This window comes from Solea solea, chromosome 1, assembly GCF_958295425.1.
Source record: "Solea solea chromosome 1, fSolSol10.1, whole genome shotgun sequence".
NCBI classification, from domain to species: Eukaryota; Metazoa; Chordata; class Actinopteri; order Pleuronectiformes; family Soleidae; genus Solea; species Solea solea.
The window spans coordinates 37,826,279-37,841,923 of NC_081134.1; the positions used below are offsets into that span (position 1 = coordinate 37,826,279).

Genomic DNA, 15,645 nt, shown 5'->3' on the forward strand with positions numbered 1-15,645 from the left:
GGCCATATGGTGAGAAACATTGTGGGTGAAATCAAACAAAAATCACATCCTTCCTTTTTTTTTTCCCCCCACTCAGAGTAGACGTGTGAAAGCTGACACAAATGCAGGTTTGGACCTTGGCTCGTGCAACGGCACCGAGACCCACATTCATCTCTTTCAGCATTAATGATGTGTGCATCAGCAGGACCTCTCCAGGCCCAGCGGGGCCCAGTATACCAGCACAGCTGCCCTGGGTACAGACCATCACTCATTGTCAGTGCTTCCTTCACAGACTCTCTGTCTGTCTGCAGAACTGAGCCACAGACGGAGGAAGAAACTGATCACAGGATTTGTAACTGACAATAAATGCATTAATAATCTGTACAAAGATATTTACATTTAAGAGCATTTTAGCAATTTAAACATATTGTATGTATAATGAATTAAAATATAATACAGAACAATGTGCTGGCTGCTGCTCAGCAGTTATTGTGTATGTAATTGCCTCCAGCCAATGAGAGCTGAGATTTTACTGTGTTGGCACAAGTGAGAACAGGAGTGTAAAGGAAGCTATAAAACACTTGGGCATGCCATTATTTTATTGCCTCAGTAAAGAGATTATTACTCAACAAATTTTCTGTTATCATGTAACAAAATGGTAACACAAGAAAAAGGGTATGCTCACTAATCCACAAAAACACAAGTAAAAAAACAAATGTATGTCGGCAAAAGGAGAGGAACAAACAAGGATGAATTAACAGCTTTTGATAGAAGGGCACTTTCGCAGAGGCCATCAAAGCTATATTGCACTTCTCTGCAGGGCTGTGACACCAATCAGTGAGAGTTATTGAGTCACATTAGTGTAATTTAATATATTCAATAGAGTCACCATAAACTGAGAATATCTTTTACACAGTAACGATGCTGTCAGGGGAAAGTAATCCAAGGCCTAGAGAAGACGAGATACAAACTATCCTATACAACCCTGCAACATAACACTAAACGGGTGACAGATGAGGTGCAATGACAAGAACAAATGGGGGTAGTAAAATGATATAACATCTACTCGGAGCATGAAAACTAAATGAGCTTTCAGAGCATCAGTGGTTCAACAAGATGTACAACGACAAAAAAAGAGAATGGCAGCTGAAACTGCTGTCCTGAACACAGACAAGGTGCAGAAGCTTTTTACGTTCAGGATAAAAATGCAACTCCATTTTGCCGTCGAGGTGTAAAGAAAATAGCAGAATGGAAAAGACTGTTCGGCTCTTCCCTCTTTAGTAGCTGCACAAGCACAATCAAAGCTTCAGAAGCAGGGAGGGGGACGTCATTCTTGTCAGGTGTATTAACAAAACTGGAAATGAGAAGAGGAAGGGTTGGAGGGAGGGACGGGATTATGGAATAAGACAGCAGAGTGGGGGAGGGAGTGACAGACGCTAGCCAGCGTTTGTTTGTGATATTTGCATCACATTGCTCATCATTACATAATGTGTGAGTCACAAAATGACATGACGACATTATCAGCTCGTCGGATTAATGTAAAGAGTGGGCCACTCTTTGTCTACCAGTGACACAGGGGCTTTTTCTGCATGCATGGTCAAAGTATAATCATAATTTAAGTATTTGCCTGGTTGCTTAGCCTTAAGCTACATTTACACTTGTGTGGAAACTCATGTCAAACAGGAAAATAGTAAAAAAGAGAAAGAAAAAGAAGAAGAAGAAAAAGGCAGATGCCATGTAATTGCTTAAGACTACTAGAAAAGAAAAAGCTGGCAAGTGCAACCAAGCACACTGATCCATTTGCCTGATGTTCTGGCTCAGAATTAAAGTGGGAAAGACCAGCAGTCAACATTAAACTACTCTGGTTCATGCAAATTATATGATGAAGTGGTGGAGGGAACATTAAATCAATTGTGCTGCTCTTTAATAACAACATCAATTACCGTGTATGGAGCAGATCCCAAACCATAATATTTATACTGTACCATCAAATCTGAGCTTTCTGCCAACACAGTGCCACCTGTGGCTCCTGTGGTTGTATCAGGGCCTTGTAATCCTAAGCATATTCACGACAGTGTAGCACCTTATTCATTGTACAAACATCTACAAATCAAACCACTGGTAAACCCATCTGAAGGTACTCAACTAAACTTAGTATGTATCTAGGCTGCATGTCATAAAACTGAAGAGACAGCCTGTAGATGAACAGATAATTTAAATTAAGTTTTTTTTTTTTTGAAAAAGCCAGTTGAAAGGAAGCTGTGTTTTTCCACTGTTGTACTTTGGGACCCATCGCCTTCAACAGAAGTAGACAAAGTGTTATAAACTTAAAGGATTGCCACTCGTACCTTGTTCCTTTATTTGTCTGATTTGTTTCACAGTTTCCTTCAGGATTGCACATTTATCAGGCTTGACATTGAAGTTGTCGATGTCATTGAAGTTGGCAAAGATCAGCTCGGCGAGCTCTTCGATGTATTTGTTCTCATGCTCGCGGTTGCGCTTCTCGTTGCTCCGCTTGGGACTGTAGTGACAAAGAGAACAGCAGGGTGAGAAAAAGCAGAGGTAAAGGCATAAAAGAGAAAGACGTATGGCAAAAAAAAGGTTCTGTGATGTGCAAATGAACGTGCAGTAATTGCCAATTCTACTGTAATAACAAACTGAATAGGCAGTCAGAAAGCACCCAGAGTAAGGAAGGAAAATAAATCCATGAGAGGTGAGTGTTCACAAATATATTGCATGATGACTAAAAAATCACTTTCATTTTCATAGCTGTTAAATGACAGTTCACAACATCCACTGCAAACATTGGCATAGACGAATAAAACTGGGGTCAATTATGCTCCATACGACTCGAAATATACCTCTGAAGCTCAACATTATTAAAGAAAAACACTGTGCAACAGTCTTAGGGCACCATGAGATCTTTGTTGTTTTTGTTTTTGTTTTTCAGTATAATTTCTCAATCACTTTATCGGAACATACATACAGAGAATGCCGGAAACATGTATGAAGTTATATATTCTTCTAACGGTTAAAGTGTCAAGTGTCTAGCGTAACCCACCTTTAAACTTCAACAGCACGGCCCTGGCATCTTAAACCTGAAGTGAAACCCTAATTAATGTGATTGGTATAATATATGTTTGTCCTACTATTTAATGTCAACAAATATCTGCAGTGAAAAAGATCTATTATATACTATATAAGACCAACTTTCAGTCAAATCATTCCAATACAAATGACAATGACAGAATATGACGACATAAAAACAACAAAGCTGGTGGTGCCCTAAGACTTCTGCATAGTACTGTACTATGCAAACAGAATTCCACAGTACAACAGGTTTATAGCAACCATCACAGTTTATATAAGTGTTGAAAACTAATATGATGCTGTTGCGCATAATATGATAGTAAGAAATTTATTTCACAATCTTGCAGTTAGTAGAGGAGAAACATTTTTTTAGCAATAGCAGACGCTGGGCAGTGGTTAGCGCTGTCAGCTCACAGTAAGAAAGTTCTGGACTAGAACTTTTTGGCCGACCAGGGCATTTTTGTGTCGAGTTTGCATTTTCTCCCTGAGCCTGTGTGGATTTTCCTGCAACAGGTTTGCTCCAACAGACCAAAGTCAACCTTAAGTTTTGTTTCAGGGAGATCTGTCTTCTTGACATGGACAGGTTTAACAATTTTTTTTTTACCTGGGTCCTAGAAGTTCAGCGGGACATTCTTTGCGTTTTCTTGACTCTGCCCTGGCAGGGTCAGATGAGTTTTCACCAACTCCACTCATCATCAATGCATATCAGCGCCTGGAAAAAAAACACAAAACATACAGAGTTTTACATATGCAACATCTGATAGACCCACTTAAAAAGAAAGAAAAGAGGATGTGTGAGCATGCCGACATGAATACACTCATATAACACACCCACAGACACACACACACACACACACGCACGCCTGCACCAAGGGTATAGGTTGATCCATTCAACTTGTAGAAGTGAGTGAAAATAGAGCAGAGAAACAGATTCAATCATTTCTCTCTGATGGTGAACCTCTCCCAGGAGAGAGTGAAATGAGAGCACTGTACTTTGCCCACAGCACCAGACTGAACGCTCAGCCATGTACCAAGAAAAACCCATCAGTTACACAAAACCAGGCAAAGCCAGATCACAGCTCGAGTTAACAGTGGCTTTACAATCATAACATATGTCTGTGTTTACCGAGTGAGCCTCCGAGAACATTTTACCTGCATCTGCCTGTAAAACGCAGTTAAAAATTAAATGCAAGACCGAGATCTCTAAGTGGGAATTCATGTTGTGCATGTTGGAGTGAGGTTTCTGTTACTCAACCCCCACAAATCTAACGGGGTTTCTCTGCAATACAAGTTGAGAGCCTCTGACAAGTAGATGTGGAAAGATCGACCCTCTACAGATGATGTTGAGATTCGTCCACCCCATCATATCATTTATTGTGCTCCTCCTTTTACCAGACAAGGCAGCACGGGCTGAACTTCATGCTACAGGATGAGAGAGGATCAATTATTGATCAGAGTAATGTCTTATTAATTACCACATATGCACCAAATATGGATGATCGGTAATGGCCTTGGATTTCAGGAGGATCTCTGCTGAGAACACTTGTCGTCTTCCCAAACAAGTGGGGCCATTTAAAAAATATTAATGCATAACAATATTTATTGTCTGATGCAAAACCCTTTGCCCAGTGCATAAGGTTGGGGGCATGCTGTGTTGTGATACACTCATAGCCACTCTTACCATGGAAACGGCTATGACACACACTGCTCACTGCTCAGCCATTACATAAGGCAGAACAGAGAACAGCAGAGTACAGCACAGAGCAGAGTGCAAGAGCATAGCTTAGCAGAAGCAGGCTACCCTGAAAAGGGAGCTAGTGACCATGCAAACTTGAGTCGGGCTCCCTCCTGGCCCAGAGTGACCTACTTTAAGCTAATGGTAGTGTCTGGGCTTAACGGTGGAGGTACAAGCAGTCGTGACTGGCCAGAAAGATAGAGGAGACTGTGAAGGGTAAATGACATTTTTGTTGTTTTAACGAAAAGCAACTTGAGTAATATCGAAGGCCTGGACGCTCTATGGACAGATAATGATGGAAAAATTCCATCAGGTATGTCTGTTCATGTGTGCATTACAGTAGCAGCACAGGAGTTATGTGCTTTTTATTAATGACAACAGAAACAGGCCATTAAATTTCCACAGCCAAATGGCACTCTTTGTTCCTATTGGTTGTGCCTCTGTGTTTCAGTAGAAGTTACCATGGGGATTCAGGGCCCGATTGGTTGTGCCTGTCCTGTTAGGCAAGATATGATTGGATGCCTTCATCTCCTTGACATGGCTTTAATGATGGGTCATTGTACAATGAGACAAATAAGAGACACTGGAAGTACCAGGCACGTTTCAATGACACCAACACAGACAGCCAGACAGCGTGGCTACCAGGCCATTTTCGTTGCTGGGGGGGATTGATCTTGACATGAGCACAGTAGCTATGGATTTCTAATCCTACAGGTTTCTCTAAATCCCCAGTCAGCTGTTTGCACTCCCTGTACTAAGCTGTGTCACTCAGATAATTATCCCTGTCGGTCACTGAAGGAGGGTTTCTTGTTGAACAAATAGTAAAAAAAAAAAATTACAGAGACGCATGAGCCAAATTAAATCTAGACCCAGAGTTAATGTTAATAGGTTGCTTTAACGCTCTGAATGCATCATCTCACATATAAATTATTCCCTTTACCTTCACTCACCAAATTAAGAAAGAATACAACTTGGACAACATCTTTAAAAAGCATGTCAACAACAGTAGCAAATTGCCATATCCTAATACAAGTAGCAAAATGTTAAGAAAACAGTACAGCAGAATTATTACTAAAAATCTGGGTGATTCTCAACTGATTTTGTTTTATGTTATTATGACCAAATGTGGATCCATGAGACACGTCATACACTGGTACACCTGTACTGTGTGCAAATACTGTATGATTTAATCAGAGTTAGCGCAGGTGGAGTGACTAACCTTGTTTGGCACAAGACTGAGTGGCTGACATATTCTAACAGATTTACAGTTCATCAAGCTGTCAGCGCTTATACTTCATCGGTATTGTATGTTGAGGCTGGCCCGTTACTAGTCATTCTACCTTCTGATAAAAGTTCTCTTTGTGTTTCTTTTGGATTATCTGCTGTATATTTTGGTGGTGAGCTTTGTGTTTAAACGGTAAAGCACTTCGAGTTGCATTATTTTGTATGAAAGGTGCTATATACATAAAGTCCGATTGATAGGTTGAATAGTTATAGTCATGGGTGGTGTGAAATCCGTGCTTAGGTTAACGTGGGGCTGGTCAAGATTAAGGTAACAAATGCAGCTTTAAAAACAGATATTCTTCAGAACTCAGTGAGGGCACCACTATGTAATATATCAGTTGATGAAATAATGGTATGATGGCATAAAAAGAATGGCACCTGGTCTTACATAAACTCTCCCTATATGACAGTCTGTTGTTGCCAAAGCACTGTAATGTTGACAGTCTCAAGGAAAGTAGGCTACACACTCAGGATGTGACTGGAAAGGGGCCGTCCTCCGTGCACTTGTTTTGCAACTGTGAAACTGTGATGAACTCGGGTTACTTCCATAATGTAAGAGTAGTAAACACCTAAGTAGACTCTGCCCTCTTCCCGTCCCTCCCACATACTGTATACGCACACTTAATTGTATATTTGTGTGCCGACAGCTCAGCTGTGCCAGTGTGAATCCAACACGTCTCACTTCATTACAGGTTTTCATCTTCATCATCTGTGGGTCTGACTCACGGGGCTAAATGAAAGGTTGGGCTACTAAACCACAGCAGCAGCCACAACACTGCCTCAGCAGCACAAAGCTGATGATTCTCCAATATTCAAAGCTGTTTACAAATACGACTTAAATATTGGGACTTCATGGAATGATGACAGGTGTTAAATATTAAATACCATTTACTTCCAACTGTAACCCAAAAACAAATTGCTATGCAGAGATAAACACATAAGCAAAAGTTTTACTAATCACTTGACTTTGAAAGCACTGGTTGCACTTGAGGGAGACGATCACAGGTGTGTGTCATTGCTTATATCTAAGGTGTCACAGGAGTAGGCTTTCCAGGACTGAGTTGGAGCCAAAGAGTCTGGCCAGGGCGGACTGTAGAGACAACACGGGGCTGCTGCAGCTCCTGCCCAGACTGCTGAAATTTCCTCATAGTACAATCCAACCTGTACATGACTTGATGTGTCACAATTAACACCCCAAAAAACACGATCAATTTTAACACTTTACAACACTTACGGCAGGATTCACCCAACAGTAGAAACAATGCCTGGCAAATGGTGAAATAGTTATGCTACACAGATCAGACTTGATATTGCATTGAAGACTATACGAGATCTCAAACCCAATCAGTATGAGTGTTTGTTGCAGTCATCCAAATATCACGTTTATTATGTTAAATATTGGGATTCCTTTTGTGTTGCGAGGTGTGCAGATGTAAAAGAAGTAAAGATCTTTCTGGAATTTTGGTAGCTGATGAGTTTCAAAGTTGTAACAGTCTAAACAAAAGTAAATACATGACTAAACAAAAGTAAATACAGTAAATAACAAATACATTTATTTACTGTAAAAATAGCAACATAACTAATAGGTATCAAGCATGTCTTGTTGATACTAAAAAGTTATTTGTAAATTTAGCAATTAATACCAGAAAAAAACAGAATCCTGCTGCTATAGTCACACAAAGTGAGCTGTAGGGAGATCTGTGGAGTGGAACCTTCAAAAAAAACTGAATCATCCATTCCAGTCATCGCATATTGGAGAGGGAAAAAATAGATGCAGTAAAAAAAAAAAAAAAAGTCTGTCTCTGATTGCCAGGGGGAGAGGGCATGTGCCAGTGTGCCATTCCTGTAATCATGTAGGTTCACAGGGGTTTGATTTAAGAGACACACCCAGTGCTTCTGGAGCTCAGAAGGGAGCTGGGCATGACAGTGCATTAGACTGCATCAAAAGCCATTGGAGAAGTATTTGAAGTCTCCTGCACTGTAATAATGAGGGCACTTCTGGAAAGTGCAAAACCACTGAGGGGCACTGAACAATGTCTCACTGGTGTGTAATCTGTCCTCACATGACTTCTTGGCACAACAGGCCCCAAGAGAGAAACGGAGAACAAGAGCACACCAATAAAGACTGCTTCTGGAGGGCTGCAACACGGGCCATTTATTTCCCCACCAACTGAAGAGAAAATTGTGATAGAGGAGGGGCCCCAAGGACGTGTGTTTTCTCATTTCACGTCCCAATATTTGGGTGAGAAAAAGAGCTGAGAGAGCCAAAACACACAGGGCACGTGTTGGAACCATGTCAGATGTATTAAAGACCAACATGTATTTAAAAACGATATTGATTTCAACAGAACGCAACTTGGGCGGGGGTCTGCGGTGAACTTTCGCCCTGCTGACAGCTGCTGTTGCCTTGAACCAGATGTTGTGATATTAGGTTTGGGTCAAGGGAGAGACAGGGGGAGGTGGATGGAGAGAAGTGATGATGGACTGACAGAGATTAAGAGAAGTTAAAACCTTGAATCTTGGATGAATTTAACAAGACTTGAGTGATGTGCATTTTCACTCTGACCATGGAGGAATCAGATCAACAAAGAGAGAGAATTAGGCCTTATCCACGTGGAATCAGAACTTCCCCTTTTTTGTTCTAATAGGGTTTTCTGTAAACACAGCATCGCATTGGGAAATGTCTTCATTCACAGGAAATCACGTAGTACGAAATCACTACATGAAGTTTTATTATCAATTATTAATGTGTAAACATTACAATGTATACAATCGCAGTAACAGATGAAGAAAAAAAGACCAAACAAGAGGAAGACGACGATGGTAGATAGAAGAGAATATAGCGACAGTGAATGCAAGGGTGGCGTATTGAGATTTTCCCCACTCTGGGACCCGCTTTCCAAAAATAGCCTTTCATTGCTCCCAGAACGCCCGTTCCATGTGGATAAAAAGCCCGTACGAACTGCAAAAATTCTCCCGGACTCATTTTCCCTTAAAAATGAAGTCAGAAGAGTAGATGCAGAAATGAAAAGAGGTCATGATCCTTCTTCACTGAAGAGGTTTACTCAGCGTATGATGTGTTCAATAGATCCTGGGTGTAAATGTTGAGAGACTAATTTCTTCACAGCCCCATATAATAACATTTATGCACATTAAGGTAAGTCTCAGTTCTCTCCTCAAGCTCTCCATCCCTCGCCCACTTGTGTGTACTAGCCAGAGTATCTAATCTATATTAACCCCCCTGCCCCTCCCCCAAGTTATCTCAGCAATTTACTGGCATATCTTTAATTAAAAAACAAAAAAACGATGTGTCCACAAAAACTGACACAAACACACAAACAGGCTGTTGCCATTTAGCACACAGAGAGGCATGCACCTTGCATGCTACCAAGTCCCACTCAAGTGCTTGTCCACTTGTGAATCACTGCAAGTTAATGGCTCTAAAGTGCCGGAGAGCAACCAAGAGCCAGGCCCCCCATTTACTGAAAGCTGATCATGCTCATGAATCTTTAACACAGGCCGTCACTTCAGAATGTCACAGGATGGGAAGAGGAGGGCCTTTTGCAGAACAGGAACAGGACTGAGATGTGCATACGGGTAATTTGGTAAACCTACACCTGAAAGGCTTGTTAGTAGAACCACCCTGTTACCCACAATTACCCGACACGACACAGACGCTCACTTTAAAACTCGTCAGGATTCTATCTAATAGACACAAAAGCTGGGCTGAGGTTATCCAGCTGGTGTGTACACTTCAGATGTGTGATGAGTGGAAAGTCACTTACACATTTGTTGCTCATGTTATGCAAAATGACACAATGATAACCAAATATCCCCAGTTTAAATCAGTCAGCTGTTTTCTCACTACTGTAATAAAGGAGCAACTGAGAAACCGTGTTCACAGAATTTTTTGTATTTTTAAATGAGCATTGTGTTAAATTAGGCTTGATTAAATTGCATTTATTAGGGTGTTCTTGCACCCATTTAGCTTATTTTTAAGCCCACTTTTAACTGTTGATCAATGTAATTATATTTTATTTTCATGAGACATCATTTTTGTGGGTTACTGGTGCAGGACTCTGGCACAGTATGTTGGGCTCTGGCTGTCAAAAGGAAACGCTGAGAGGAGAAGAGACTAAGACTCAAAACGATGGCAAAATTGATTAACTGGTAAATAAGCTCCTCTCCACAACAATCTAGTCAACAGTTCAACTGTGGCCGAGAGCATTGCCAGAAGGGAGACTCAGATGTCGCTACGGAAATCAGATTATTACATAAGGTGAAATGTAAGAACATCCTGAGCTAATCGCTCAGGGTTATTCGCTTTAATTGATCAGGACCTCTAAATCTATCTGTGATTCTTTTTTATTGTAACCAATCGTGCAAACAGATGGCTGCATTTTAAGCACTGGAGGTTATTCCTAATTCACTGTGCCAGTGTCAAGCAGCGAAACAACAAGCTTACAACAAAGGATATGAAAGCATAAGAACATGGCTGCTTTAAGCAAATAAATGCTTCTGTTATAAAGTGCATTCAAACACTCAAGCATACCAGCTTACTGGAAACACAAGGCCACATTAAATTCAATCTTCTTGTGCACTGCCTCACAAATATTACATAGGAAATGTAAACTCTGGATTTAGACCATAAACACATACTAATGGATGACTAATACAGAAGGTGGGGAGAAAGTAGGGCATGTTCTAATTCAACACCAACTAACAGACCCCAACAAAACTCATGTCAGCCAATGGAAACCATTATTTTGATGATAGATGTTCCAAAAATGATTTTGTAAGACCTGCTGGCAATACAGTAATCCTAAAAGACACATTCTAGCACCAGCTGAACTGTAACCTGAAAAGTAACAACCTTGCAGGAGGAATAATGGTTTCAGTGGAGCTTTTTTTCCACACAAAATATAGGAATACTGCAGACTAAAGGGAATATTGGACGCAACAAGCACTTTTACAAAATTGGCTGGATCAGAACACCACCAAACACAAAAAAGTGGAACTGTGTGGAAATGGATGAAGAGAAAAAGTATGGTTCCTCTTATTTCAATGGAAAAAAATCTTTGTATCAAAACCACCATTAATAGTCTTTCCTTATAACTAGTGAAATCATCCAAGAATCAGCTTAGCATACAAAGTTAAGTTATGGGAGCACTTATCCAATTAAGTACCATAGATGGGACACAAGCCAACAAAACAAATGTTGCAGGAGACACTTGAGCTTGTTTTCTCTGACTCTCATGTGGCCAAGTACAATATTAATACAAAAATAATTCTATTTAATAGTAGATGTTTGCTTCATCCGAGCATTTTGTGTTTGGATGGGAGAATCTAAACAGCAGGGTGAAAAAAAGAGAGTTGGCACTGGTCATGCTTTTTACCTTGGTTTCAGTCCAGAGAGTCCCTCAGGCCATTGCTGCAAGATGGTAACGCTGGGAAACCTTTAAGCATGATCCACTTCTCCCTGCTGAAAGAAACAACAACAAACATTAAACGTAAAGTACATGGTGTGAATCAGCACAAAGGTAGAACGGAGTATAGCGTAAAAAAGATTATAGCACCAATTGAGTGTGCTATTTTTGTGCTACTAGGGCCACAACAAGAGAGAAAACGTGATATTATATTCAGGACTGCAACTCACAAGTTTATTGTTGATGAATGTATGGATTATTAATCTTTATTGACCTTTCAACTGATACACTTGGACTCGAGATTTTTGTGTGTCTATATTTTGACACCACACAGAGATAGGTCTCCTCATACTTCAACCACCAGCTCAGGACAAAAAAAAGTAAAAAAAAAATAAAGGAGAAAAAAAACACAGATCTTCACAAATCTTGAATAAGCCGTGTTAGGGAGTCCTAGCTGTGAAAAATGTTGTGTTTTCTCAAATATTTAGAAAGTTGTCATCACATATATATACACATACACACACACACACACCACATTACAAATTACACTCGGGCTCCTAGAGCCAAACCATGCCGAGTGCTGCACTTGCAGGTTACATCCACACAAGAATGTTTTTCTTTGGAAACACATCACATTTGGCAGGTTTATGCCTGCTGTACGAGTTCTTGGGAGTATTTGAGAATAGCTGCTAGATCAATTTTATAACTCCGCCTTCTGTTTGCACTTGCACACATAGAGAGAGTATGTGAATGGCCATATGCACTCTGTTTTCAGGTGTGATGGTACGGAATGGTTGCAGGTTACTTTTGAAATGAAGCCGCTTTAGTGTTCGTTTGGACAGGGATGTTTGTTCTATGACTGATTGCGTAAGAAGTCAACAAAATGCACGGCCAAAGTACACACACTGACAGGACAACCCTATCCCGTGCAAGCTAACTTTAGTCACTTAATGCGGTTAGAATTTAGTAGTACAATTCACAACATGTTAATTCATCTTAAGTGCTTGCACTAAGTTAGCATGAAGCTACAAGTCAAGTGACTACAGAGTATATTCATCTCCTTGGGGACATTAATGCCCATTACGTTGCGTACCTTTTTAATTGTGGCACACAATTAATTAGACAAACGTTTCAGTTTTACACCACATTCCCATTGGATAATTAGAAAATGCAGTTTTGAATAAAAGGGAGGATTGTGATTGATTATTTAGCCATGCTGACAGAAAAAAAACAAAGCTATAAATGAAATGTTTATGTGTCTTGTACAACACGTAGCCTGATTCAGAAAAGGAGCCAGCCAGCCACTCTTGGCCTGGGTGATTTCTCCCAAATACTTGCCAAGTGAGCCAGCTGAGGAATGTACTCACGTGATGTCATGTGCTGACATAACAGAGTAAACCGATTCCCCTTTTGAACCCTGCACAAACCCATAGCTGGAAGTCGTGTAGAAAGGTGATATTCAGTATCCTGTACCGCTGCACATGCAATCAGCAAAAATCTGTGATGAGTTATCACTTTGAACAGAAGGCAACAACGTGTACAGTTTACACACAAAAGCTGCTGGCCTGTATTCAAACGAAATATTAAATGTAGACATTATTCACCACATTTTCTTAAAAGCTACAGGCAATCTGATTTTTATAATGTAATTTTCTTAACTGTATTTTCTGAACTCCACCTTCCTCTACCTTCTACCTTTCCTTTTCCCTTTCCTGCATGACTCTTAGTTCTCATACTCTAGAGGAATTTCCTAAGGGCTTTAATGCTTTCACATGCTCAGTCTCAGTCCAGCCCTTGATCCGTGGACTGAGTGACAGAATAAGGCAGTGTGTATGTGATAGGAATAATTTTTAATAATGGCCAAACTAGATAAAATAAAGTGATTTGTGAGTTAAATCTATTCTTTGTTTAGAAATTTGAACAAATTGTTCAGAAGATCCACTTAAAAATGATTTCCTCTCCGAAAAATCAATCGGCAACTATAATAGGAGGAAATAAATCATAGAGAGGGAAACAAACAATATTGTCTTACAAGCAATACTGAAGGGAACACGCGTACATACGGTTACATTACTGTAACAAACTCCTGACATCCCAGGCCTCTAATGCGGTAGCATGTGTCGACACTTGTATAGTTTTACATGCAAGTTTAATGCCCCAAGTGAGCCAATATGAGTAATATTCACCATGTAACACTGTGCCAAACAAGTGTTAGGCACATACAAGACCAGCTGAGCCGAGCCAATGCTTCCTGTGATATTAGGGGTGGAGACCTGCCGGCGACATTGGAGTGATCCAAGACTAGTGCCAAGTATGCATGTAAAACGCCTGCAGATTGAGATCTCATAAGGAAGAGACTATGCTCCTTGGGCAGCCCTACTCTTGAAGAGCTATTGGCACAATTTTGTTGAATGACACATGGTGTAACCTAAATAAAAACAAACCACTCTGCCAAGTCTACCACTGCATTTTAGTGGCTCTATTAACTGTGTTTCTTGCTACCCTTAAAAACTTGCATCACACAATTAGAGAAGTAAGAATTGGGCCACATTACAAAAAAAAAAATCAAAACAGTATTTACAAATAACAAAAATCAGATAGAGACATTGGCATATTACATGTCTGGATCATAGGAGTCACTATTTGGCTAGTACACCCTGAGTCCAACCATCTGTTGGTATTTAAAGGGAGGTTAAAGATCATCAGGTTAAAAGTTCAAGCTCCTATTAAACCAGAGGTGGGGGGATGTCTGGCCTCTGGGGTGTATACGACTCACGAAAATGCATGATCCACCCCACAAGGCAATTCATAAATACATAAATAAATAAATATGGAGAGCAATTGCATTATTACTGCTGAAAAAAAGCTTCATTAAAAAAAAAAGTAGATCAATGTGTACTTAAGAGTGGCCCTTTCCGACTGTACGCCTGCCTGGGTCACGGTTAGTGTGAACGCAGCGCAAAGAATGGTCCCTGGTCATTGTCGGCATAAACCGCAATCACTGTCAAGAAAATTAGATTCAAATTGTCACACATACATAATGGAAAATTGTTGTTTTGTTTAAGTAAAACACAAACCGCTGTGCCTGGTGTGTGGGGGGATGTGTTTACAGTGACGGAAAAGGTCAATCGTGGGTACCATTACAGCTGGAAACATGCTAAACTGGAAGAGTTACATGAGGACAACAGTAGTTGGATGTAATTAACTCTCTAGTGTTTCTGAGCCCAAAGAAGATGGTATTTTGACAGAGATAATGGCCCCCTTTACACCTGGCAATTTCTGTGATCGGATTGCAATCAGATAGCGCCTGACCACCTGTATGCAAAGGTGTAAATACACCCACATGGGATGCAGTCTGTAGTCTGCTGTTGGAAGTCTTTGCAGAAGAAGAGGGGGAGGTTACATACGGGGCAATGGCTGTGATAGGATGGCAATCGGATCCTGATGTGGACACAGGAGACGCTTGTTAAGACCAGGTGTAAATACATTTGGTAAAGTACTACCCGATCACAGAAAATGCATTCTAGTGTCAGGTGTAAAGGGGGCCAATGTTTAATGCAAGGAGGTGTTAAATTAACTAGAAGTTGAAAAGCTAAAACCTGACAGATTGTATTGAAGAACTGTCTCAGAGTGTATTATTGATATAGCACATTTTTGGGGAAAGAAAACTGAACACTGCAAATACAATTCCAGCGATTACTATACTGTTTTGTAGACGGCAATGCATGCTTTATGCAACTGAAAAGGGATAACTTTTTTTACTCTGCAGTCAGTGAGAACAAATACATCCTAAGAATATGCAGGTGAGTTGGCAAAAACCCTTCAGGCATTTGAAGAGGGGCTTCAGGAAATGAAAAGCAAACAAAAAGGACCTGGACATATTTGCTACTATGTTTAATGTAGAACCAGCTGAGGTGCGTGCATGTCTTCAACAAAAAGACGAGCTCAGAACAACAACATCTCTATGGCGACGTTCTGAGATACTGTGTGTATGCACTGAAGATTGTCCAAGACCTGGAGAACCACCCTCAAATGTCATCACCATCATCAGTACCACTTAAGAGAAGAGCAGTTCTAGCCATCGCCTCATCAACATGATAAATGTTCAATAATGTAGCATCAAAGGATGAT

General features: G+C 40.4%; 1 protein-coding gene across 5 annotated transcripts in view; it reads right to left on the reverse strand.

The window, feature by feature from the left end:
• ncoa2 (nuclear receptor coactivator 2) overlaps positions 1-15,645 on the reverse strand; it is a 51,366-nt gene that overhangs the window by 25,149 nt on the left and 10,572 nt on the right. For all 5 annotated transcript variants that reach the window (XM_058623634.1, XM_058623652.1, XM_058623661.1 and 2 more), the window contains exons 2-4: positions 11,485-11,570; positions 3,674-3,781; positions 2,328-2,500 (exon numbers count right to left, since the gene is read on the reverse strand). In XM_058623634.1, coding sequence (XP_058479617.1) covers positions 2,328-2,500; positions 3,674-3,765 — 265 coding nt within the window. In that variant the 5' untranslated portion in view covers positions 3,766-3,781; positions 11,485-11,570. The remainder of the gene's footprint in view (positions 1-2,327; positions 2,501-3,673; positions 3,782-11,484; positions 11,571-15,645) is intronic.